The sequence below is a fragment of the Scatophagus argus genome, chromosome 8 (assembly GCF_020382885.2).
Source record: "Scatophagus argus isolate fScaArg1 chromosome 8, fScaArg1.pri, whole genome shotgun sequence".
In the NCBI taxonomy this organism is placed as follows: Eukaryota; Metazoa; Chordata; class Actinopteri; family Scatophagidae; genus Scatophagus; species Scatophagus argus.
The window spans coordinates 16,133,599-16,160,068 of record NC_058500.1 but is presented as its reverse complement, the minus strand read 5'-3'; the positions used below and the strand labels follow the sequence as shown (position 1 = coordinate 16,160,068).

The 26,470-nt window shown below is 40.9% G+C and overlaps 5 protein-coding genes across 11 annotated transcripts in view; 2 read left to right on the top strand and 3 right to left on the bottom strand.

Annotated features, from left to right (window-relative positions):
* Positions 1-1,135: 1,135 nt before the first annotated feature.
* On the top strand, positions 1,136-3,947 carry LOC124063311 (chymotrypsin-C-like). Its single transcript, XM_046396834.1, has 8 exons — positions 1,136-1,182; positions 1,287-1,375; positions 1,789-1,886; positions 2,230-2,352; positions 2,484-2,620; positions 2,992-3,137; positions 3,505-3,657; positions 3,841-3,947. Exons 1-8 carry the CDS (start codon positions 1,143-1,145, stop codon positions 3,856-3,858), a joined length of 804 nt encoding a protein of 267 aa, XP_046252790.1. The 5' UTR covers positions 1,136-1,142; the 3' UTR covers positions 3,859-3,947.
* Positions 3,948-4,325: 378 nt separating this feature from the next.
* Positions 4,326-7,627, top strand: LOC124063995 (chymotrypsin-like elastase family member 2A). The gene is made up of 8 exons (XM_046398167.1): positions 4,326-4,355; positions 4,540-4,671; positions 4,913-5,010; positions 5,592-5,714; positions 5,943-6,079; positions 6,943-7,088; positions 7,330-7,482; positions 7,610-7,627. Exons 1-8 carry the CDS (start codon positions 4,326-4,328, stop codon positions 7,625-7,627), a joined length of 837 nt encoding a protein of 278 aa, XP_046254123.1.
* Positions 7,628-9,972: 2,345 nt separating this feature from the next.
* On the bottom strand, positions 9,973-14,150 carry tmem51a (transmembrane protein 51a). 2 transcript variants are annotated; one of them, XM_046396836.1, is made up of 3 exons: positions 13,927-14,150; positions 11,886-12,338; positions 9,973-11,178 (listed from the first exon to the last, which is right to left on the bottom strand). In XM_046396836.1, the coding sequence occupies exons 2-3, from the start codon at positions 12,287-12,289 to the stop codon at positions 10,791-10,793; spliced, it is 792 nt and encodes a 263-aa protein (XP_046252792.1). In that variant the 5' UTR covers positions 12,290-12,338; positions 13,927-14,150; the 3' UTR covers positions 9,973-10,790. The 2 variants fall into 2 exon arrangements, with proteins under 2 accessions (XP_046252792.1, XP_046252793.1); XM_046396837.1 differs by lacking the exon at positions 13,927-14,150 and adding an exon at positions 12,520-13,002.
* A 2,059-nt stretch (positions 14,151-16,209) lies between these two features.
* Positions 16,210-24,565, bottom strand: LOC124063991 (kazrin-A-like). Its single transcript, XM_046398163.1, has 8 exons — positions 24,558-24,565; positions 20,417-20,780; positions 20,158-20,276; positions 19,208-19,439; positions 19,001-19,102; positions 18,159-18,325; positions 17,850-17,991; positions 16,210-17,575 (listed from the first exon to the last, which is right to left on the bottom strand). Exons 1-8 carry the CDS (start codon positions 24,563-24,565, stop codon positions 17,417-17,419), a joined length of 1,293 nt encoding a protein of 430 aa, XP_046254119.1. The 3' UTR covers positions 16,210-17,416.
* LOC124063310 (kazrin-like) overlaps positions 23,695-26,470 on the bottom strand; it is a 152,251-nt gene continuing 149,475 nt past the window's right edge. For all 6 annotated transcript variants that reach the window (XM_046396829.1, XM_046396828.1, XM_046396831.1 and 3 more), the window contains one exon: positions 23,695-26,127. In XM_046396829.1, the coding sequence (XP_046252785.1) occupies positions 25,957-26,127 (171 nt within the window). In that variant the 3' untranslated portion in view covers positions 23,695-25,956. The remainder of the gene's footprint in view (positions 26,128-26,470) is intronic.

The following is a 26,470-nucleotide window of genomic DNA, read 5'->3' as shown; positions in this document are numbered from 1 at the left end:
ATATATACAACAAACAATACTTTTTTTCTTAGTTGTATAGTGGTTTAATGTGATTATATAATATGTTATTTAGACATGTCAAAAAATGCAAATGTCATAAAATATTATCAATTTGTAGATGAAAATATTAAACTAAAATGTAAAATAATAATAATAAAAATTATTATTATTGTTGTTGCTGTTTTGTTTAATATTATAATTTTATATCTATAATTGATATTTCAGAAAAGTTGGGAATTGATATAAATTATTTAATAATCTGTTGTGCAATAAAGTTGCATTTTACTGTCATATTTTAGAAATATTTGTTGCAGCAGTTTTTTTTAAAATAGTTTGGTTTCTGTGGCAGCTTACTGTATGAGTACTGCAGTTGTACTGTAGTGGTATTCCTCTATAGGTGCTAAAGTTATGAAAAGCATGATTTTTTTGCACCAATTTTGATATTCTTGTAAAAACACATATGCAGTCAAATGTTGCAATAATTCTGCTGCATTGCGAAATTTAGTGGATCATTGCAATCAGTGTTTTATCCACTACATTTAAGAGCTGATACTGCAATCAAACAAGGTGGTATTACAAGGTTCAAGGTTTATACATTTGGCATTCACAACACAGGATTTCACAATTTTACTAATAACCTTGTATTACTTAACTGCACTTAATTGCAGGAAACATTCGGTGCTTTGACGGGAAATGTCCAAAGGAAACATTCAGTCCTTTCATGAGCAATGGAAACCTCAGACAGTTTTCTTTGTAAAGGGAAGTAGCGTGGAGAGGGCCACATTTGATATGGAACATTGCTCTTTGTGTAAGCTCCAGCTCTAGATGATAAAAGCTAAGAAGTCTTCATTCCACTGACTTGTTCAACAGATTTAAAGTTTTTAATTTAACAGTTTTAAATTTATATAAAACTCTGAGACAGTTTGGCCTTGACCTAGTATCCCTGGTCATAGATTGGTCCAAGGGAAAATTTTCCAAGAATTTGATCCAGTTTTCCTGCAACCCTGCAAAGGATAAGCAGTAGATAGATAATGAATGGATGGATGGATTGATCCAGTTTTACTAGGTTGCATAACATCATGAAAGGTATAAATATATATCAGATGTCGACTGCAAACTGTAGAGACATCAAAGACAAAGACATGATGAAGTTTGTGGTTCTTGCTCTCTTTGTTGCTGGTGGTAAGTAAGCCCTTTTTCCACACAACACCATTGCAGTTTACATACAGTATTTCAGTTTTCAGATGCAGATTAACACTTAAAAATGTCTCCGTCTGTTCTCTCAGCCTACGGGTGTGGCCAGCCCACCTACCGACCCGTATTGTCCAGGGTGGTTGGAGGAGAGGATGTCAGGCCTCACAGCTGGCCCTGGCAGGTAAAATACGCCGAGAAGTTTCACTCGGAAAACATGAACTCAACTGTTTGAAAAAGAAAAATGTAAGATGCCAGATGGCAGTAAGATGCTCTCAAATTCAATAAAGAAAACACAAGTGCAGCAAGAAAATAATTAAAGGCACAGACAAACACAAGTTTTAATCAAGACATCAAAGTAGGTGAAATCAGGTTGCATTTAATACTGGAAAGAGACACCTCAGTGGAGGAACTCCCATCAGGACATGCAGAGTGTAAACAGCATTAAAAGAGCCCTATTCATAACAAGGACAACAACAAAAAAGAGGAGGGGTGCAAGGGGCGTTCAAGCTGCCTGTAAGCTGTACGTTTTTGAAGTCAGAAAATAAAAAAAATAATGGGTAGAGAAAGTTGACCATGTTCATGTGTGTGTTTTAGATTTCCCTGCAGTACAACAGACAGGGAGAGTGGAGACACACCTGTGGAGGTACTCTCATCTCTAACGAGTGGGTCCTCACTGCTGCTCACTGTATCAGGTATGAAAGAGTCCACAGCCTGATTCAGGACAGGTTGTCATTATGCAGCACAGACACAAATATTTGTATTAGCTTATCAGTGGCATGGAGTTAACTGTAGAGGAAAATGATTCAGCTGATTGGAAACTGACAGGTGAATAATCTCAACACGCACATTTCTCTGTCTTTTGACTTTTGGGACTTAAAAGTAGATTAAAATGCTGGTTAGGATTTTCATATACGATCCTCAAAACTGGTTGCTAATTTGCTAATGTTTTTTTTAAGTTTCAGCAAAGGTTTAAACAAAAAGGATCTTTGAGCTAATCTATCACTGCTCCACATTCTTCTCTTCATCGACGTGCAGCAGCGGCATGGAGTACAGAGTGGCCCTGGGAAAACATGACCTAATACAGAATGAGGAGAGTGCTGTGTTCAAGGGCACGGGTACCATCATTGTGCATGAGAATTGGAACCCCTTCTTTATCCGGTAAAAAAATTACTTGGCTATGAATTGCAAGATTTTCCTAACAACCAAAAGGCTCAGATCATTTCAGTCAAGAATAAAGGCAATAAGGCCTACGAGGAATCTAAATGTGTGACCATGTCTTTCCTCTGCAGTAATGACATTGCCCTGATCAAGCTGGAGTCCCCTGTCACCTTCTCCGACACCATCCAGGCTGCTTGTGTCCCTCCTGCTGGCTTCATCCTCCCCAACAACGCACCCTGCTACGTTACTGGATGGGGTCGCCTCTACAGTGAGTGCAGTATCCTCTCTCTCTTTAAGACGTGAATTACTGCAGTCTGTAATTGTGGCAGTTGCAGCTGAGACAATATTTATTTACTGAAATTTGAATAAAATATTACACAAAAGGGTTTCTTATTACTATAAACATATAAAGAAAGAAAGAAAGTGGCTTCTGTGCAGACACTAAAACCTAGTTTACCATTTGGTATGGGTGTAGTAATAGTCATTGTCATGTCAGATTGATGGCCTGTGTTTAAAAGGAGGTATAGATCATTTTATCTGTTACTGTTCTCCTGTCTACCACGGTTGTGTTTCTTGAGTTTAGCACCAGTCTTTTACCTGGGCTGGACTTGAGCTTGTATCCATCTCTCCTCCACACAGCTGGAGGTCCCATTGCTGACATCCTGCAGCAGGCTCTCCTGCCCGTGGTGGACTACGCCACCTGCACACAGTCCGACTGGTGGGGTAGTCAGGTGAAGGACACCATGGTCTGCGCAGGTGGAGATGGAGTCGTGTCTGGTTGCAACGTGAGTCTAAAATAATTAATGACACATCATATTGCAGTACCAGTGCCTTCTGATATTGGTAAACTGGACACAGTAAGCACTGGTGTTTCCTTAAGCTGTCATGTGTTGTGTATTTTGTTAAGTTTTAATTCTGTACTTACTGTGGATATTTTTCACTTCACTACTTAGTTTTTATCACTTCTATGTACACTTCCAACACAACATTTCACACAAAATATAAGCATACAAGGTAGAGAAAGACAATCATCAGAAAGTTAATCATTTTGAAAATTGTTCAAGATATTTTTTTTAAGAAACCTGGTGAATATTCACTGGTTCCAGCTTCTCAGATATGAACTCTGATCATGTTTTCTGTCACGTGAACCAGGGAGACTCTGGTGGCCCTTTGAACTGCCAGAACAAGGCTGGTATCTGGGAGGTTCACGGTATCGTCAGCTTTGGCTCTGGGCTCAGCTGCAATTACCCCAAGAAGCCCACCGTCTTCACCCAAGTCAGCTCCTACATGGACTGGATCAACGCTGTAAGCTCCTGAACCTCTCACTGAATCACTTTAGAGACTGAAGTCAAGAATAAGATGTTTAACTTTTGACTTATTTCAGTCAGGTTTCAAGAATAACAAAGAAGCTGGATCACTAACCAATTATTCCATGTGACAACATGTTGCTGAACTAAATCTAACGCATCTCTATCCTTTCTTTTACAGAACATTGTGGCCAACTGAGAGGAAAGACTTTTTTGATCAAAGCCACTATGTGTACATAAAAAATAAATAAAATGCAGAATGATAAATGAAATAAAATGTCAGCATATTGTGTTGTTCTGTGGTCTTTGTTGGGTTAGCAGCTTCTGAAAATACTGAAAATACTAACTGAATCTTAGGCCTAAAGAGCCAGGAGCCTGAATAATGAGTTACTCTTATTCTAGTGGATATATTATCTTTTAAGTTTCATCAGTGATACTTACATAGCAGAAAATAATCTCGTGTTCCTCAGCATGAGTGGTGATGGGAAATTCCTATCACCAACCACATGCTGTGTCCTCAGTTGGTACCACTTATTTGTCTTTCTGCATGGGTCAGCCAGGTTTCCCGTGACAGTCTATTTTCTGCTTAGAAGTTGCTAACATACAGTATAAATACAAGCTTCCTCTTAGAACAAGATTTAGGATTGGACCACATACTCTACAGTCATGAGGAGCGTGCTGGTTCTCACTTTTCTGGTATCTAGTGGTAAGACAGTTTTTAATCTTCTCACACAAGTTACCTGAAACTCAGCAGTTTGTCTCAGTAAAAATAACTAATGATCACACTTTATTTAAAAACATATCGTATAAGTTTGACTTGCCTATAATTAATCAAAAGCAACTACCACAATTTGGTAATTACTTACCTTTTCATGAATAGCCTGGTGCAAGAGTCATACTATATGTTGCTAAACTTGTCCCAGCCTGTGGATGTGGCCTTCCCACTGTCCCTCCTGTCCTCAGCAGAGTGGTGGCAGGAGAGGACGTCAGGCCTCACAGCTGGCCCTGGCAGGTAAGATCTGATCTAAATGTGCAAAAACACATTCACTCTGATGACCACAGCACGGTGTGAACATTTTCATTTTCCAAAGAGAAAAAGTGATGGCTATTTTATTTTTCACAAATTTACTCTCTGAATCTTCTGTTGATGATTCCTCCTCCAGAGCAGATATCCAGCACGAAGAGACAAGAGATGGAATGTATTTGTTGGGTGATGGAGAGACATTTAATGGTTCATATTATGCTCTGCTCAGATCTCACTCCAGTCAGACAGCAGTGGGCGCTGGAGGCACGTCTGTGGAGGCACCCTCATCTCCTCTGACTGGGTCCTCACCGCCGCACACTGCATTAAGTATGTCACTGGGGAGGGTAAAATTTACAGTACAGCATGCACATCTGTTTGAAAGGCTAACAAACACAGGGTGGGAAATATGGTTTTTGGTTGGTTTTTCACACAAGTGTTTATGGGTACAACTGTTAAGTTTATCATCCCTAGCAGTTTTATATAATTAAGAACATTCACTTCATTATTCATTTAGACACATTAATTATTCATGTTCATGAAAGCGTTCATAATTGCTATGCTAAACCAAAGGTCTGTACTCCCCATACTGCCCAATGTAAAATGAAGCATTTTGCTTGCTCTGTGAATCTCAGGGCTGTTGGCCCAGTTCATCTAGAATCTATAGCAATGGCCAATATGCCAGAGAAAGAAAAAAAGTGGGATGTACATAAGTTCAGACCTCTCAATAAAGAGATTTTTTTGTCAGAAAGACACATGACTTATAAATCTCAGGAGATCTGCAACAGCAAATTTAAAATTGTCTGGATAAACAACCTCATTACCTCTGCAGCTGTGTTCATTTCATTTGCAATCCACCTTCATCTTAATCACAGCCTTGTGGAAATACTGTGTCAACTGCCATCCCACAGTGACCGCTACAACTACAGAGTGGAGCTGGGCAAACACAGCCTGAAGACGAGTGAGGAGGGCTCAGCGGCTCGGAAGGCAGAGACAATCATCACTCATGAAGATTACAACATCCTGCTTAGTCGGTAACAGCAACAGCCACCCACGCAGCTCAGCATCACCTCATGAGTCCAAGTGAAGAGCAGCAGGTCACCATATATAAGCAGAGTATCAGTTAACTGGTGTATTATTGTTTGGTTTTTTGGGGCTTTTTTAAAAGTGAAGCTAATGTAGCAAAAACATTAACACTGCATAAACCTTGTTTTACTTGGCATTACTTCCTAAATGTAGCTGTATTTCTTTGCCCTCTGCAGTAACGACATTGCCCTTCTCAAGCTGTCTTCTCCTGTCACCTTCTCTGACACAATCATGCCTGCCTGCCTCCCAGAGCGGGCCGTCATCCTGCCCCACGGTGCTCCTTGCTATGTCACCGGCTGGGGTCGACTCTCCAGTGAGTGACTACGCCTCAGCTGAACGAATCACTGTGAATCTGCATTACAAATTTTTCACACTGGACTTACTGAATGCCAGCTTAATGGTGTTTAGACAGTGTCTATGCACCTGTCAGCCATATTTAGGTCAAATATTGAGGTCAACAGAGAAAATATTCCACAACCATTAAAACAGATGTGACTTACAACCATCAGCCTTCTAAATAAGCAGTAGAGCACTGAGATTCATTTTGCAGTGAAGCTACCAAGTGTCAATCTATGATCATCTTTTAACACAAACGAAAAAAGTTATGGTAGATTTTATTTTGCAAGAGAAAATGCATGAAAAAAGAGTTAAGGTAGACACAAAGCAATTTGAACGCAACTGCCCATCAGATATTTTTGCATGAGTGAATTCACTATGTTATAAATAATGATCAAAATGAATCTCAGGCCACATTACGCTAACCAGGTCCATGTATACATTAGAGAAAAAAAAAAGAAAGAACTGTTAAATCAGATCCTATTAAAACAGTAGCTTTAGTTTCAAGGGACAGGCTACACTGCTTCACTGGTCTGTTCTATTAATGAAAAAGAAAAACAAACCATGCCTGTTATTAGGTCTGGTATTAGATTTAACTGACTTTATGTGACTGTCCTGTGAGCTTCTTGTTTTTTTACTGAAGATGAGGGCATATAGTGCACCACCAAACAGTTTTTCAGCTCGGAAACTGCAACAGAGGGGAGAATGACTGACTAAAAATGAGCGCTATACACAATTATGAATGGTGGGATATAACAAAAGTACTGCCATAAGCCCCCCCCCCCAAAAAAAAGCAAAGTCTGGGTCCTTACCTGAGTTGAGCATGTTCCTTCCCCGCAGCCAACGGTCCTGCGGCTGACATCCTGCAGCAGGCTTTCCTGCCTGTGGTTGGCCATGACACCTGCTCACAGCCTGACTGGTGGAGCGTCCTGGCGACAGACAAGATGGTCTGTGCCGGAGGCGATGGCATCACTGCTGGGTGTAATGTGAGTTCATACAAGGAAGCATTGGCTTAATATGCAATTGTTATTTAGAGCTCAATTACAGCAATGAGTTATGGCATATATGTAACATTTTTATCTAACAGAAGATTTAAGATTTAAGGAGAAGAGATTTATTTTGAAATAATGTGAAAGAAAATTCAGCATAACCAACTGATCATCAGTAACCATACCTCTGCATCTGTACACATTTTAGCCAACAGTGTGTGTGTGCGCTTACCCACAGGGAGACTCTGGTGGGCCCCTGAATTGTCAGAACCCTGATGGCTCCTGGGACGTCCACGGTGTGGTGAGCTTCGGTTCTGGTCAGGGCTGCAATGTCCTCCAGAAGCCCACTGTCTTTACACAAGTCAGCTCCTACCTCGAGTGGGTGAACACAGTGAGGAACATTTTCATTTTGTGTTTACCTTGCCAGCATAAACAATGTAATCTAAAGCAAACAAAAGCCTCAGATTCCAAAAACAGGAAGTGTGTTATAATTTTGTTTCCTGTCGTTTACTCTGCAGGTATTGACCACCTACTGAAGAAGCTGTTTAAGTGCTTTGGTCTGCGGTATCAACAACAAGTATAATTTATAATGTGCTGTCTGATTTGTTTACTGCAAGGTGACAAAGAAAACGCTGTTCGTCAGTGCCAAGAAGTGGAGTACAAGGCCACTGTCCTGAACCTTATAAAGAAAAAGCCCTTTCTTAACTTTGCCATGCAGGGCCTTAACTATTAGATTCACTCACTTTCAGCTTCCAATACAGTAGCTGCTCATTAACTAAGAACAGGTGAACAATAACAAAGTTTGAAAATGTTAACATATTCAGGGGATTATCACATGGGATTATAGCAATTCCAAAGCAAAATACACTTTGTAATCAGTGAGTTAATTAAGAAATACTTCTTTTTATTTCTCATAAAATATTCATGAGTGTGAAAACAAGTGTATAACACATGTTTTCACTCTTCAGAAAAATAGACAGGAAAAGAGTTATCATAGACACACATTTTCACAGTACATATAAAAGTAATACAGATTGAAGTAATAAAAAAGCAATAATAAATGAGACAGACAACAATAAGCATAGTTTGGGCACTCTTCAAAATAAAACAGAAAGTCACTGATAAATCAAAACACTCCATGTTTGATCAATGTAAAACATTTTGACCACATAGTAATAAAATCAATCATGTAGTTGACTGGTCCTTTACAGATGAGGTACAATGACTTTGTCTGCAGCACTGAACATGACAAAAAAAAATAAAGAATTCATACACTGTGTGGTGAGATTCAACTTCAAAAACAAGAGATGTAGACACACTGCAGCAATGACAAACCTGAAGTGTCTCAGTGACTTAGTGTTGCAGCTGGCTTGACAGCAAAGCTGGCAAGATGTATTATGACCAGCTGACAATCACTGAGTAGCTTTTTTGCATAAAGTAGATTGAGTTTACTCAAAGTGTACAAGTGAAGAACTGGGTGATTGGGTCATGAAGGAGCATTGTCTTTTGATCAACAAAACAAAGACACTCAACATTTAGTTGAAAGGATTCATGAATCCATTTAGTTTCTGCTGTTCATATGTATCTGTTTAAACAAGTTAGACTGAATTAGATATGATGGAAGTCACACTCTTTGCCTGTGCAGAGCTGTCTGCATAGGTTGAAATAAAAACAGGACAGCAAATAGCTGCGGTTGGAGAAATGGTGATGAGCAAACAAGTGAGCAATAGTTGCTGTTATTATGGCACAGCTGCACAGTCAAAGAGTCTTTTTGTTTGTCATCTCTAGCAAGAACAAAAACGAGCTCAGAGAGAAGAGGAGCCTACACTGCTGCCTTCACAGCACAATGTTTCACCATGGCTACAAGGCAAAGGCTTTCAACTATTCACGAGCTCCTTCCATCATGCTCACACATGGAACAAAAGCAACACTGCTTTGGAAAAACAAGTCTAGAGCTGAGGTTCAGTCATGTAATGTCTTTTGAAATGTTTTCGAAGAACAGCAGCGTTGTTATAAACACAAAGCTACTAAATTATACCTTAATGTGTACACCTTGAGGACAAACTCGGTGAGCTTCATTCAATTGGCAATACCACTCCTTAAAGATTCCACGAAATGTGACCTTGATCTTCCGGGATAATGGTTTCTTCCTAGAAAGTAATCTCTCTTAAAAAGTAACCTAATGGTTACCGCTGGTATAAATAGGAATTTCAAGCATTAAATCCACCAGAAATGCTTGAACAGCAACCCCACCCATTCTGTCCTTAGGCTGTATGAATTGGTCTTATAAGACATGCTGACTACATGGTGTGTTTCTTACACAAAGCATCAGAGAGTTAAACAAGTTCATCATGAGGACAATTTAGCATTTAACAAACTGTAGACCCAGAAACCCTTTTGGGGGATTCCATGCCAGAGCTGAAAGACAAACAAAAGTTGTATATTTACCGGTTAGGCAAGCTAATTTCATTCTGTAGGTGGTAGCTGTCGGTAGGCAGCTGTTTGCTAACTCATTAGCCATAACAAATTGATTAACTACTGGCTTATCAGGGCTGTGTTTCTAAATGCAGAAATTTTGTACTTTAATTTGTATTTTTCTAAAGAGAAACATAACTAGGATTGCCTCTTGTTAAATAAATACTGCCGTACGAGAAGGCAACATTCAAGTGCCTTGATTATAACTAAGAAAACAAGTAATATTTTCTTTGCATTCAACAACTATATTTCCTATTAGGTTTTAGTAAAGTGGTTAAGAGTCATATGGGGGCAGTAACTGATAAATGCTAATAAAGCTTAGTTTATCTTAGTTAAAAATAGAGCTATTAAAAGCAGGTGTCCTGTAGCTACCCTATCTTAGAATATGTAGAGAAAATCCCAGTACCATGTTTCATCTTTTTAATGAGAAAGATAAAGAAAACCCTTTGAACTAGCTAGTGAAAGCTAGTGAAAAGAAAACTAACATGACTCTCTCTCCAACACCAGTCAACATTTATCAAAACTGTGTCCAATTTACCAAAAAGCTCCAAAAGACAAGGCAAGACAATACTGTTGACACTGAGGGAGATTTTCTGTGTATAACACATCAGGTCAATCCAGCATTGTACATATAAGCAGTCCTCAGTCACTCAGCATGGAGCCTACATCTGGTAAATCATTGGCAGTAGTAATCCAAAGCTCCCCAGTGTGAAATGATACTTGAAAATGAGCACCCTGTACATATCTATTTAACTGTGCGAACAAATCCTCACCCTAACCACTCAGTGATGTCCTATGATCTCTTCCACTAACACATACAGTTAGTGCACGGGTGGGGTCAGTTACATAAAGATAACGCATATTGGTAATAGAAAACTCAGCTGATGTAGGAAAACTGCATTTGGTGTTTGCTTTAAACCCAAAGTGTCAAAGTGCGACAAATTCTGTCATGGTAAAGAGGGATCCAGCAGCTATCTCCGTCACTATCCGTCTGGATCTGTTTGAGAGATCCAGTGACATCCTAAATTAATAAACAAAACAGTGCTTTGGAGTGGCGTGGCAGGAATGATGTGGCTGTAACAAAGTGCCACTGAGAGTTTTCTCCAAAAAGAGCCACCTTCAAGTCTTGGATGTACAAGGCAGATCCGGATCCATAAAAGGTGATCGGAGTCACCTAAATTCCAGGAATTTCAGTACACAGTTTTGAACGTGATCAGCGTGGTCTTAAATTGGAGGCACTTTATCCTCATACTGTGGCGGTGGTGTAAGTGGTTCTATACTGATTCCAGCTGCTGGCTGAGAGCTATCAATGCTTTTCATGTGCAGCTTCTCTGATTTAATCCTGCGGATCTTGATGGGGAGGAGCTTGCGCTTACGATTTGATGTAGAAGCGGCTACAGTTGGAGCAGCGGGTGCCAGAGTAGGTTGTGATCCAGCTGTGACCTCTGACCCCTCAGTTTCATACTGTACACCATCTACTTGGACAAGGTCATCGTAGGAAGGTAGCTGGGAGATGCTTGGGCGTAAGTTGCTCTGACGGACAGGGTACTGGCCACTGCCTACTGCCTCTTCATAGGTTGGTACAGCGTAACGCTGGGCTTGTTCTTCAGCACTGCAGACATTTTTAAAAACATACAGACACAAATGATTAATCATTATGTATGCCGCTGGGTCCTGTATTGTAGCTAATAAATATATTCTATATTATTGTTGTCAAATGTTTCATGTAAAATGTAGAGTGTACTGCATGTTTCATCAAAAATCACGTACTGTGATTACCGTCAAATACGTGATAGCTAGTGGGAAACATTCAAAACATGAGCTGCCACCCAGCTGCCAAGTCTCGACTGGCTATGATGTCAGTTTAAAAAAAAAAAAAAAGCCAGTCACTTCTTAGCTTTAATTAAATATTTGGCAGACAAATTTCTTAAGTCTCAGATATCACCCAATCATTAATACTTTGACAAAACTTTGACAAAATGCTGCACATGATTTTCAGTATCTATCTTCTGTATCTATCTAATCACTGATTTTCACAATGCTCTTAAAATGACACAAAGTCCAATGTGACCACTGTAAAAGGAAAACGTATGATCGTTAAAGAGCATTTCTGTGCAATTGAAATTATGTTCAAAATAAACCAGCAAGCTTTTTCTCACTCATCCTCATTTACATGGCCAAATCAGTTCTCCACTTGCACATCTAAAAACATCATAAGACAGCCATCTGGGAAAATCAATGCATTTATACCTATGGTCTCCCAATAATATATATTTGTTTCCTAATTTTTTTAAACTAGAAAGTTACAAAAGGACTCACGTTTCTCTTTCCTCCTGCGGACGGGCTGCAGCTCCTCTGTGGTTCTGGGACTGCTGGAGCCTCAGCTGTTCCCGCTGCTTGTTCCTCATTCCCAGACACAAGGACAGTAACAGCATGGCCACCCCAGACCCCACCAACACAAACGCCACAGAAGATACTTTATTTTTCCTTTTATTAGTTTCCCCATGTACTCCTGAACTGCTGCTATTACTGGCCGTGTCCGCAGGTACCACGCTCCACACAATCATCACAATGCCGAGGGCGACGAGCCCGACCCCCAGGGCACACAGTGCATACTGAGAACCTGAGTTTCCACTGTCTTCACTGCTGTTGTTGTTATTGCTGTTGCTGTCGATGCCTCCTCTGTCAAGGTGGTTTGGTGGTCTGTCCACAGTGGAATTCATCTCGTCAGTCCCTACACTTAAGTCACACCAGCTCCAGTGAGGTCAAATCCTGTAGAGAGAAAAGTATGGGAGGCTGGTCACAAACTGAAAGGATTAAACCATACAAAAATCACACATTCATATCCAGAAAAATGTTGTCATTCCTGGCCTTTCTGCAGAAAAAAAAAAGAAAAGACACCAAACATTTCCTTTACTCTGTGAGCTAGTATCTGAAGTGGAATGGCTCTTACCAGTCAGAGCTCCTGTGATGAAATAAACGTTAACTATGAAGTTGCTACCAGATTTGTTCTTTATGAGAGCCCAAGCCCATTTTTAATGGTAGGAGAGACTTCTGTGAATAGGTGTGTTGCGTGGTAAAAATTTACAGCAGACTTGCCTTCAAAGTCACTAGTTACCCAATGTCAACACATTACGACGGTAGATAAGGACAGCTATGTTGACTGTAAGACAAGGACGGGAAATAATATCTTGGCTTTACAATACACAGGTTTGCTATATTATTTACTCCCTTTTTTCCAGATAAATCACATTAATCATTACATGGTTTCAAAATCAAACATTATGGGAAATTTTGGCAGTTTAACATCCATTTAATGTTTGCACACAGTAAAATTATTCTCTGAAATGCAACTAGCACTACCGATGAGAAAACTCGTACACCAACTGCATTCTTGGAACGTTCCATTGATTACAAGGCCAGCCTGCAGTATAACTTTTTTTAGATCAGAAAGTAGATGAGAGCTACTGGGAATTATAAATAATCTCAAACAAAACTCCAAGAGACGAACTCTCTATATATAACATGCGTGAAAGTGCGAGAATGTCTTTATGACATGCTCATACACTAGATTCTTCCTTGGATACACCAACTAGTCATCACACTGTATAGTTTCCAAACATGCTTGGGCCTGTTGGAAGTGAAGGGGACAGGTTTAAGTAGATAAAACCAGCTCTAGTTTAGGAACACTCACTGAAAGAATGCATGGTATGAGACTGGACCGTGCTCACCATGACAGCTGGACCAGCTGGACACACTGGCCTGTTAACCCCCGTCCACTGACAATCAGTCACAAGCCTGTTGACTGTTGTGCAATCCAGGGGTGCAAAGGGACATTCATGTGAAGATATCACACAATAGACGTGTGTGGGGCTTGTTATACAGTCCAGCCTAAAGGTTACATTTTACCAGAGGCCCGGTTTTTACAGTTAAGTAAGACATTAACATCCCTGCTTATGAAAGCTTTTCTCCCACAAAGTCATGTGCGTAAAGTGGGGTTTCACCACGGTCGGCGATGGTTCTGCCCCTGCAGCCAGCTGTTTACAAAATCTCTCTTACATAGCTCGGCTCAAAGCTCAACACACCGTAGATGCTATTTGGGAGTCTACATGGTGGGGTCCAATCTGTTTGAGGACTCGCTGCTCATATTAAACCCATTTCACTGCTGTTTCGCCAACACATCGTCCGCTTGACTAAAAACAGTGGGCGGGTTTCTTACGTTGACAACAGTATGACACGTTACACGCTGCAATAAAACTCCTGAAAGCCTTACAAACTTCGGCCTTTGTGTAACTTTTAGTAAGCGTTCAGCGTTACGGATGAATACTTCATCGAGCGAGCCTATCAGCTTTACACTCACCTCCGCATCGTTTAACAACAAGTAACTCTTCTCCTTCTTCTTTTTCTTCTCCCTCTCAAAGCTGCGAGGTTTATTTTTTAACTCTGCCAACGCTGACAGCAGTTTATGTGGCATAATTCGGTGACAAACCGCATTAGACGGTCAGGAAGTTTCCTCAGAGAAGGATGGGCCCAAGAGAAGGGAGGGAGAAGCGGGAAGGAGGGGGCTCAGTGCTTCACTTCCAGTTTCATTAACCCTTTAACTGTCAAGCCTGTTGCTCGATGGAGAGGAACCACGAAATATTTTTGGTATTTTACCTCTGCTGGTAAAAGTGAGCCTCTTGGGAGGCCACTATTTGGCACCGTCGGAGGGAGGGATGTCTTCGTCACGATTTCTTTTACATGTACTCATTGTGGAAGGAACGCACGATGTTTTCATCAAAGACCTAGAGAAATCATCTCTGGAGAGGTGGTACCGGGGGGATTTTGGATTGTGAACAGAAGTATGGAATGAACTGAATGAAAATCCCAGAATGGTCATTTGTTGACCTGAAGTCGTGAGATGTGTTTATTGTTTGTGACAACCATACAGCCAGCCTGATAATCCTTCTATTTGTTGTCAGGTATCATTCTGACTATCACGCTTGCATCAGAATAGTAAAAAGGAGTCCAAAAGTCCCATGACCAGTAGAGGTCACTGAAGGGGCTGGCTTTCAATGTAAAGGTTGCCATTAACTGTTTCATCTAAGTGCTTAAAAGTTATCTATGCGTTTTTATATAGATGTGTAGCAGTTATAACAGCCACATAAAACAGTTTTAATCTCAACCAGGGTTGGTAACTGAATGTTGGTACTCTTTTTATTTTGTTCACCCCTGCCCCTCAGACAGTCCACCACAGCAGGATGGTTAACAGTAACTTTCCCTGTTCTCCACAAATGATTTATTTGTTACTGACTCACCCTTTGCGCAGTACTTCCACAGTCAGTATAAATAAAAGAGTCAGACAGTTTTGTGTAAGTCGTACGTGATCAGACTTTCACTTCCTCTTTGTAAATTCAACACCTACTCATGGTCACTCTGAGCCCTTTGGACACAAGCAACCACGAATACTCACGCAGCCGACATTCACATGACACAGGTGGTCTTCCCCCATGCACAGTACAGACGTCTGTGAGTTGTGTGCATGTCAGTAACATGCTGGAAGTTACCCAGACAGTAAAAATGGGCTCCACTTCCTTGTCCCAGTGTCCCCCTCTGTAGAATGAGAAATGGGTTATTTTATAGTAATGACAAAACCAGCCCCAACCTGACCATTCACTGCATTGTTCCTTTTGAGTGAGGCAGCCCTGTTGTTCTGGGCTCTGGGGAGGTTTTCTTCCTCCCAAGCTTTTGTCTGGTTCCTCTGTTTCAGCACACACAGACACTCACACAGGGAAAGATAGACAGATAACCACAGTGAACACGCCTTGACTACATCTGGAAGTCTGCCTTGATCTCCTATCACTGTCAGCCCATAGTCAAATCAAATGATTTATCGCCGGCTACAAAGTAGAAGTGAGATAAATTTGATATTGCATGGCCTCATAGCTTTAAGTGTCACAAACAAAATGTGGCATTAAATGTTTGCAGGCAGTATTTTGTTAAAACCATACATAATTCAAATTAAGTAACCATTGGCCCCAAATTCATTCACATCCTCTCTTTTTATGGCCACTACTTGAACATGTAAATGTATTTCTCCACCGAATATTGCCCTGACAAGTAGTTAGGCTCATTTCTTAGGTGGAACTTCACCTGGCTGGCATGTCATATCTCAGATATCCCAGGGTGTGGTGAAAGAGTGAAGTGCCTGTTTTATTTTTCCCGATCCTGGGTGGATTCCCAGAAAGGTTGTAGATGAGGTATTCAAAAGGTAGCCATCTGGTTTGGCTCTGTGTCATCGTGAGCTTGAAAATGATTGAACCACAGTGAGTAAGAGAAGGAAGTTGCGCCATGTATTGCACCGAGGTCTAAACAGACACTTGAGCTAACATGTCCAACAATGAGCAAAGAAAAGGAAGAACTCTGGGGTGGCTCACCAAAATACTGTTTTCAGTCAATTTGAGCACACAAGGGTAATCTGAATTTTGTATTACCCTCCCATTAGCATTACAGCGGGGAAGTGAACCACACACATTTCCTAATGCAGATGCGTTCAATAAAGAGGCTTGTTTCCCTGTTTGCTGTTTGCTTCCTCTAACAGTGAATTTTCACTATCTAATGCCCCCCCCTCCCGTAAACATCCTTTATTCATAAATCTCCAGTGTCTATGGTTTCCTCTTTCTCCATCTGTCATTCATAAATTTCATTCACTACCACACACATGAAGTTGTTCTAACGTTTTAGCGAACAGTTGCCCACATAAAAATCAAGCAGTGGCAGTGCAACATTAGTTTTCATTTGGTGTTTGATTTCTGAATAACTGATGAATTTGTCTTAGCTCTGATTCCATTAACTCCTGAGAAAAATAGCTATCTTTTTAGAACTGTGAAAAGTTTAAGTGGAGTGCATATAACGTGATTCTAATTCAGTTCTCTCTGCAGTTATCTCAGTTCATAACAAATATTCTGATTCTTTCAGAAAACGGATTTTTATTGAACTTTCTGCTCAAGATGTGTGCAACAGGACCACCAAATATGAGATGTCATCTTTATTCCATTAAAAGGAGCTCCTTCATTTTCATATAAACGCATTCTCCCAAATATCAGGCCTCTGTGGACATACAGCTCTGCAGTCATCTTTTGCTGGCATTGTTCAAATTTTTTTCCATGTTTACTGCACAGTATAAAACACTGGAAGAGGGTGCTACATTTGTTTAGACACAACTGTGTAAATGTGCAAGATGAAAACTGACTATCAAACATAAACTCTAGAACTGAAAATTCAGTTCATCTTTTTTCTTCTGTTGTCTTTAGCTACACTGACAAGGCATCACAAAGAGCAGAACTGAATGAAACAAGAACAACTTACACTGATATGAAACTTTTTTTCATGTTATCATGAAGTACCCTGTATTTTACAAACAGTCACTTTTATTCTTTAAATCTCACTACGCTCAGAGAAACGGACAGTCTGTCAACCGCTACTAGTCAACATAAACGAGTCACATCCAGGTTCACGGAGAACCGCTTACACTCAGAAAAATAGAAAAAAATAATCATTTAGCTTGAATGCTTTATCTCTGGATTCTGGCATTGGCTGAGGGAAGTTACTGCCCTCAAAACATCAAAATATCACATGCCCACAGTGAGTCTTATAAAGTTTCTCTTAAACCAGGAAACTTGCAAAAAAGAATCCTGTCTCAATTAAAAAGTGCAATCTGTCCTGTAAAGGCTCATCTTTAGCAAAAATAATAATAATAATAATGATCATAATAACCATCCCATGTTCAGATAAACGTGGAAGCCAAAGGTCCATGATGTAGATTTAGCTGTGATGAAACTGATGACTGGTGTGTATCAGTTCTACTGTCGTCACACGTTGGTGACCTCGATGCTGGTGTAACCACGGATCGGGCTTCCCTCCGTTCTGGGCGGTGTCTGGTCTCGAACTTCCCGTGGCAGGGAGCCATAGCTGCTATGGCAGCTCAGGTCCCGCCCACTGCGTGCTTTGGGGCTGAACCCTGCTGGAGGCTAGAACAGAAACACAAATACACTCAAATAAGGCTTCCTTTTTTTTCTTTTTTCTTTTTTAGCCTGTTGCCAAACAGGATGTTTTGTCTGCACTGTCAGTGCTGTACAAGTGTTATGTCAAATACTGCGTCACATTCTTCTCAGGTTTTGTAATGTGTTAGAACAAAGCTGCAGAGTAATGGCCATGCTTGATTTGGATTCATACATGAAAACATATGCTGAAATCAAGGGAAACATCTCCTGAAAGTTTCCAATATGGAAACATTTCCCCCACCTTGACAACCCTCCTCCTCAGTGAGCCTTCATCATCAGTGTGTCGGCTGGTAGAGCTGGGCGGTCTGCCCAGGGAGTTCTGGCGAAGGAGTGTTGGTGGTGTTCCCAGGCCTAGATGTTCATAGTCCTGCTTGGCATCTGCCCTGCAGGGAACATGGGAAAGAGCACTAGATTACACCACTGGAAAACATTTACAGACAAATATAGCAGGGCTCTCAGTTTAAGGAGTCTTTAATTCCTCATTGACCAAGGCTACAGTAAATGTGATTCTGGGTTCTGTCTGAGTGTCTATTTGAATGTCTCCATTCACCTGGCCGAGCCAATAAGGGTTGTCATCTCCTCAACAAGGTGTCGGCGAACCATGTGCTTGCTGTTCGGGATCCCCAGTGCGGTTGCCATGGCATCAGTGTTAAAAGTGGGGTCAAGCACCATGACAGCACCGTGAACTCCACTATTTAGAAGATTTTCAGCAAACTCCTGTACAGGTGGGTGGAGATAAGGCCAAAGAGTGATTCCTTTCATTCATATCATTTAATCTAAAATGATCTGATGTAGTACTGTGGCCATTACTGGCTAAATGAAAAGACCTCCATACCAACAGTCTCACAAAAATTATGTTAAATTCACTTCAAGACAAAGAATGGATTGATTAATTTGTGGCATAACTTCATACCCCTGAGGGTATTAACAGGTCGGTCCAGACAAGCTCATCTCTACACACCCCGAATGTGATCATGCCTCATAACGGAAGCGTGTTGTTATGCCAAAGCAGCAGACAGTGTTGACTGGGGATATTCATATTGCACCATAAAGGCTGTAATCTGAAAGGCTTTGTAATCAACCACTAGCAGCTTAGAAGTCCAATAATAAAGGTCTTCTATCACTCTGTGGAGATAGGAAGCGCTGAGTAAACACTTTATTCACAGTGCCACGTGATAGTGTTCTTATAATGCTCAACGCATTAGTATCTTGTGGTAAGTAATATTTAATCAAAAATAATTGCTTTTCTGCAATATCTGGAGGGCTTGACAATTTGTCAGCTTCAGTTTTTGCTGAGTTTAAAAAAAGATAACAGACTTTATTGCTTACAGTGTTTTACATGTGTTCAGTCTGATTGGTACAGGTGCATTCATTTTTTTTCTCTGCTCTCACCTTCAGGTCAATATCTCTAATCCATTTGATGACCCGATGAGAGGTCCATACCAGTGGATCCACGTTCTGGTGCTCACACTGTACCCGGCGAGCCTGCAGCGCCTGGGAACGATGTTAACAAACACCTCAGCTGGAAGGTACTATTTTCATCTACTGCTAGAGCATACCCAAGTATATACACTGTTGATGGTTAGGATTCTTACTTACCTCCTTGTCGAAACTGAGTAAGTGCAGCAGTTCGATGCCCAGCAGCAAGCTGACCTGGTGGAACTTCTTGGTGATGCTGAGGTGACGTTCAAGGTCACGACGTGTCAGGGAGTTCAGCATGCGTCCATCTACCAAGTGGTTGTGAAAGGCCTGAGAGTACTGAGGCAAGCCCACGTCACTTAACCAGGCCTTGGCCACCCAGTGGTGATCCATATCTGCGGCCTTGGACAGCCTGCAGACAAACAGTCAACAACAACCGTTTCATAAAAGTTCACTTCACCCAAATCACAAAATACCCCACATTTATCACTTTGCATCTGTCCATGAATTACCAGTGGTGTGGCTTTATGGACGGCAGTGTCTATTGGATGGCTTGCCATGACATTGTTTACATAGTTTCATGTTCCTCAAACATGACTGACTCACCCAGCCTTTGGTGAACACCACCATGAGGTTGACATTTGCGGTTTGGAGTGAAATGTCTCAACAACCATTGGAAGTTTGATATCAAATGCTATCAAATTTGATTCAGATGCTCATGTTACTTTCATAATGAACTGTAATAACTATAACAAGAGCCATCATCAGATCAGAATTTCTACAGACATGAGTGACAAATTTGATCATCAAATTATCAAACAGTTTAAGTCGTTTTTTAATTAAACATTCCAACAAATTCAGTGATTGCAGTTTATCAGACAAGAATTGCATTGGTTCTAAAAAAGTGTTGCGAAAACCTTAAAACTGATGCATTTGCTGAAACTTTATGTCTAAACATTTATCTCTCTATTTAAAGTCAATATAATATTATGACTTGTGGGAGTTAAATGGAGAAGTGATCCCACACTACATTTTGCAAATGTTGTTACTATAAATCACCAGCAGATGGCCATCTTGCACTACGATGTCACACCCAGTTTAGAAATGTATTCTCTCTTTATCATCCTCACCCTCCACCATTCTCAGCATCTCTGTAGTCCTCGATGGCTAGGCGGAGTTTCCGGCGATGCATTAAGTTGCTGACACCTAAACCCAGCTCAAGGTCTTCATCTGTTAGCCCAAGTAAAACCTGCAAAAGGTCAAAGAAGCCTGTTACAGTTTACTGCACCTAAATCCACACAGCTTTAGTGTCCTACAAACAAACAGGCAGCTTTCAGAACAATGGATTGAACAATCTACATTCTAGTCCACCTGCATCATTTTTCCTACCTTTCCACTCTTTACATTTTCTGAGCAGGTGCGGATGTACATCGGCATCGCCATGACAACCTCCAGCCAGGCCTGCACAGTGCCCGCCCTCCACTGGGACATGGGTGTTGTCCGGGCCAGCTCCACCTGCTGGAGGCGGTCCAGCTGGTCCTCTGAGCCATCTGACAGGCTAAGGCTGAGGCGGGTGGGGCTGGATAGGCTGTCTGAGTCTGAGTGGGGAGAGGGGTGGGGTGAGGGGAGGGGATGGGGGGAACATGTGGATGATGCAGTTGAGGGTGTGAGTGAAGGCCGAGGTGATAGTGGGCATAGTGAGCAATGAAAAAACAAAATGTTAACTCCAAAATGGTGCAACGAACGAAAATGACTTCAACATAAAATCAGCCCAGTGGGGGAATGTAACTAGACAGTGAGTCATTTCTTCAAAACAAACACGCTTTTAACACCATCCTCAGCTTTTGGCCACATGACAGCAAGCTCAGCTTTTGCCAGTGATGCTGTAAACAAAGTTGCAGCTTTTATAAACAAGGTCCCCACTTAAGAAGTCCATTAAACGGACAGCTGTTTAAGCTGTTGAATTAACATGACTCATCTGTCTAAATTAGCCTCCAGCAACAGCTTGCTGAAAACAAACAAACAAAAAAAAACGCTCAATTTTGATGCATTACGATCACATGAAATCTGCCTCACATTATCACAATTCCCTGTGTTTAAATTCTGCTTTGAAATTGCAATGTGTCCTTTAAATGCTCCATAAATTATTCCCTATGGTCTCATATTGTGTACCAGTTGACCCAAATGTTTCCTGTTTACATTTTTGTTAACATTTCAATGTCTGGTGGAATCAGGCCAAGAAATGACTTGTCAATAATGCAGTGCACTTCGTTTCTCCATTTCTCTGTCTTTACCAGCAAGTGGCAGCCTTGCACCAGTTCTCTGCTCAGCAGCTGGTACAGCATTGTGTGTTGGTTTTAATATTGAACATATTATAACAACAACATATACACGTGTACAATACACTGATCCACCTGAGATGCGAGGGCAATCAGAGAAATAGTCCTGTTGGTGCAGCAACCCTTAATTTGTTCTATTTGAAACGAAAAAAATGACTCCTTCAAAGTCACCTGCCTCATCTAGGATATTTCTGGAAACCTCTACATCAGCTGAAATACTGGACTGCTCTTCTTTAGTTCTCACAGTATAGCAGTACTGTCAGAGATTGGACAAAAAGCATTCATCTGAGAGTTCATAGCTGAAATGTTTAGACCATTGATTTGCCAAAAACGCTAATTGTAATTGTCTGTAATTGTGAGTTTGAATTATGCTCCCTTTCAGAATCATTCAGCAAACACACCAAAAGTAAATAAGCAAGGTCTTTGTTTCCTCTGTGGTTCTGTCTCTTTGTGTCTCCTTGCTCCCAGCAAAGACAGCAAATGGAAACCCTAATCTGGCAGGCTTTACCGTATGACTGTGTGTTTACTTAAAAAAGAGATCTGCGATTCAGTGACTGTAGGGGCCATATAAACATCTTCTGATTCATCTCACCTTCAGCAGTTCATCTCAAGCTGGATATTTTTATGTGCCCTTCTAAGAGCAAAACATGAACTGAAGGGGCACTTCTAAGTGCCCCTCTGAGAGCAATTCATATTAAGGTGACTATATCTGCTCTTTGGGCAGAGTGCAATCACAACTAAGGTGTGTCACATTAAGAACAGCAGAACCGACTGTCTGACATCCGACTGAGGGCTAAACTCCTAGAGAGTGCATCCTCTGTGATCTGAGAGCTGGGTCCTCCTGTGGGGCTGACCCTATTATGCCTGTTTCAAAGCCACTGAAAGTGGAGTGGATGAGAAGAACATCCAATGATTGCGTTATTGTAAAGAATTTTGTGCTATGTATCAGAGCCCATGAGTGTTTTGTAAACAACCACAATGAACTGCTAATCCTTTTGTGTGCAATAAATAGCTGTAAATGTCACTTAAGAAACGTTTTTGTTCACACAATCATACAACACAACATACCCTTGAGTGCCATGGATGTTATTGCTACAATGCAGCAGTATTTCTGATGGAGCAGGAAGTGCTGTGTAGCAAGATGCACATGATACAACTGTAGGTTGTGATGCCACTCTCATGTCTACACAGTGAATATGAAGCTACAGCCCGTCTGTTTCTATTCTATGCCAAGCTAAGCTAAGCTAAGCAGTTGCTGGGCTTAGCTTGTATTTAGCTTGCAGACATGGAAATCATATCAGCACTCAACAAGAAAGCAATTAGTAAGGGTATTTTGCAAAATGTAAAAGTATTCATTTAACCGCAAAAATTCAAGGGTCTTGCTCTTTAGACATTTGGTAAAAACATCAATTCTAACAAAAAGTTGCAGGAAGAGACTTTCAGAAAGATGTTGTCAGCAAGAAACAAACAAACAAACAAAAAAAAACCCCACACAAAACACTTTGCCTCCATGTTTTCCAAGGGTTTTCATCAGAATTAGGTTCAACTTGAAGAAGTGCGAAGGTCATTTTGTGATGATGTCTGAGAGTTAGATGGCATCTGCAAACACAGCTTGCAACCCAGCAGAGCTCATTTTTAAAGCAACTGAGACTACCTTGGTCTCATGGACTCTGACTGGTCACCTCTTGGGTCACTTCACTGTGTTGAGAGTCCGGTGAAGGTCAGATAAAAAGGGTCAGTGTTAAAAGTCAGGGGTCAAATCAAAGCAGAACATTATTGACACCATGTGCTGACATATGAGTTCTGTTCCAACAATCTGGTAAGGCTTCCTTTCCTCTCGTCTCTATTTTCTGATTGTTGAGTTCAATATCACGGGGGAGAAGAGGGCAAAAATGCTCTTCAGTGTAAATAAGCAGCTAAAATTGGGAAAGAGAGGAAAGGAGACCATTTGGAAGCTTTTGGGATGCAGTCCTGTCACAGATGGACTTGCAGGGCTGAGGGAAGCTAACGCATATGTTAAAGATGACAGCTGCCCCCTTAGCATTAGGGGACGAATCAGGATTAGAGCAATACCACAACACATGAACACATACACAAACAAACACTGACACAGGGAAAGAGAGGACAGCCACATGGAAATTCAGCGTTATTCATTTTATTTTAAAATAATCTTACTTGTCTCATTTAGTTCTTTTGAGCGTAATTTTGTGCCATGCCTTTAAAAGTTAGCTACTGCCCACTTCTAAACATCTCAGGACCTTGCAATAGAAGTCCTCCACTTCAGCCTATATCTTTGACTTTAAATAAAACTCTTTAATAATAATATTATTATTTTTATTTCTGTAATGTTATCTCATTTACAAAAAGTAAAATATTTGTGAGAAAAAAAATATCCATGGCTCAAAACATAACCCATACAATGTATTTCATTTGATATGTTTTTCCCCCCTCATCAGCGGAGGATCATAATGCTTGGTTAAATGAAAAAACAAAAAACAAACAAAAAAAAGCCTAGATTTTCATACATTTCATTAAATGTTTAATGAAATAAACTGCTTGAGCTGTTTTTATTATGCATACAATTTAATACATGATGACTTATCTCTGAATTACCTTAGTGATTCATCTCTAAATCCAATGTCTGTGAGACCATATGTAGGTTGAGCTATGGGTTAAAATAATCCCCTCACTGCATACGCTTTTTGACAAGCACTGTGGTTACACACAGCTCCAATGTAATCTGTGACTCTACAGTGTTTCAGATGAGACCGACAAATACCCAGTGTTAGTCTAATATCACAGACAGAAAAGATTTCCTGAGGGTGGCAGTGCAGACTCCGGCTCAATCCAATGAAAGGGTGAAAATAATCCAATGTCTTTAGTCATTCTTTTGCTTTAAGAAATGTTATTAACCTTTGGCACAAAGTTAATTGCTTTTTTCAGGAATGGCTTGAACTCTGCGTCTGAATCTTTTGGTGAGTTCATAGGGTCACGGGAGAAAGTATGTATTTGCTTCAGTTTGATTAGCCCCCTTAAATCTGAATTTCAACCTCCAGAGTTGGCACTTGTTAATGTTATAACAGTTCATTTAACGCCTGCTCTGAGCTCAGGCCTCTAAAATGAAGCTCTGATTTGACCATTAGTCTGATATCTACTATGTCAGTTTAAATGATGTTTAAGCTATCACTCACTTTGCCATTATAGCTTTCACTTTCAGGCTAACTTTTCCCAGAATAAATCTACTCTCAACAGCCTTTTTAACCATTAATGAAATGATAGCTACAAGCAGTAAGATTCTGAAATAATTATTTAATAATTTTGAGAGTAGTGCTGCAGTAGTGCTTTTCTTTGTGGCTGTTGTCGTTGCTGACCTTTAATGTTGCAGATGTGTATCTACATAAAGAGCCTTGCAGGTGCAGATTAAAATGTTCTATGTTTAGTTTGGGAAAATGTTAAGCTCTTGAACATTAATCAGAACGCTTTCTGCATAACAAATCTACTAAATTCAATTGAAATGGAGGAAATCATGAATAAACATCATGAAATCAGCAACTGACCTCTCTCTCTCCCTCTCTCCCTCTCTTTTTTTAAACAGACAGTTTATCACCTCCTTGACGACATACCCAGAGAAAGACATATCTGTTTAGTAGGGTTTTGTTCAACATGCATTCGGGGACTGGGACTATGTGCATGCATGTCACACATGTATCTTACACATGTACCTTCTATCTGAACAGATAGAAAACACATTTCATTTCCTGTTTGGCTTCATGTTGCCGTGGAACAAACTGTTCTGCATAGAATGTTCATTCCTCGCTCAGCAGCATCTTTGAAGTCTCATTTGAGCAAACATCAAGGAGCACACAGTTTTCTTAGCGGCTTGAGGGACATGTTGGATAACCGAATTAGAGGTGGATTTGAGGAGTCTGCATGTTGCCTACAGGAAACTGTTCTCGTCATGGCAGTGTGAGAGGAGGGGGGAGGATGGACCAGGCAGGACAATAAACAGGGAAGAGTTTAAGTTGAACGGTAGTGAGAGGAGGGGAGTACATGTCAAAAATAACAAAGGGCATTCAGGACAAGAAGACATTTACAAGCACAAAGTGCACATCAACTGTTGTTATTTACAAGTACAGCAGTCCTTCAAGTTTCCAGTTGAGTGAAAACACAAAGTCAAAATTTAAAGAACAATTAAAAGATCCGATAACACAGCCATTTTGGAGGGCAGATACAACAGAACATGTCCACATTGTCGCTGTGTCACACTGTCCACTCTATTTACAGGGCTGTACATACATACAGGTGCAATTTACTCTTTAGGGTTTACACTTCAGTGAAGCAAGATGCGCCTCCGGCTTCTGACATGGCCTCTGACCATGGACGATGCATGCATGCACACACACGCACACACACACACATATATGCACGCAACTATGCATGCATGTGAGACTTCACATGCACACGTTACTATACCTGTACACACTGACATCAAACACTCACACATCCTCACACGCACACTTCAGTACAATGCTGTCTTCTGATAACTGCCACAAAGGCTCTCCAGGTGGCTCTCTCGGACATTGTGTGCTTTTACCAGTCTGCATCTTCCTCTATGTAATAATCAGGCGTTGAAGTACCATCAAACAAACCAGGGTCGAGGGATTTGCGCTGCTTTCCCCGGGCGAAGACGCGGGACAGAGAGCCCAGCCCCATCTTCTCTTTCTTCTTCTTACGCTTCGCCTCCTCCAGATCTTCTAGGGACTGGAGAAAGAAAGAAAAAGAAAGAGCAGAGGGAGGAACAAGATGAGGAAATGGGTGAAGGAACAGAAGGATGCAAAACCAGACAAATCAGTGAAGGGGTGCAGAGTGGGCGATAAAGACCAAGATCGATAAAAATCACAGCACAGAGGGGAAGTGACACTTGACATGCTGCCAGACATGCACATATTCAATAACCACGACTGGTTTTCACATAAATTCAAGTCACAGCTGTAGAGTGGGTACATGACAGGCTGCGTGGGGCACACATGAATTCAGCCAGAACGATGGCGAAAGGGAAACGGCAAAGGCCAGGGAGCAGGACAGCCAGCTATTACTACAAAGG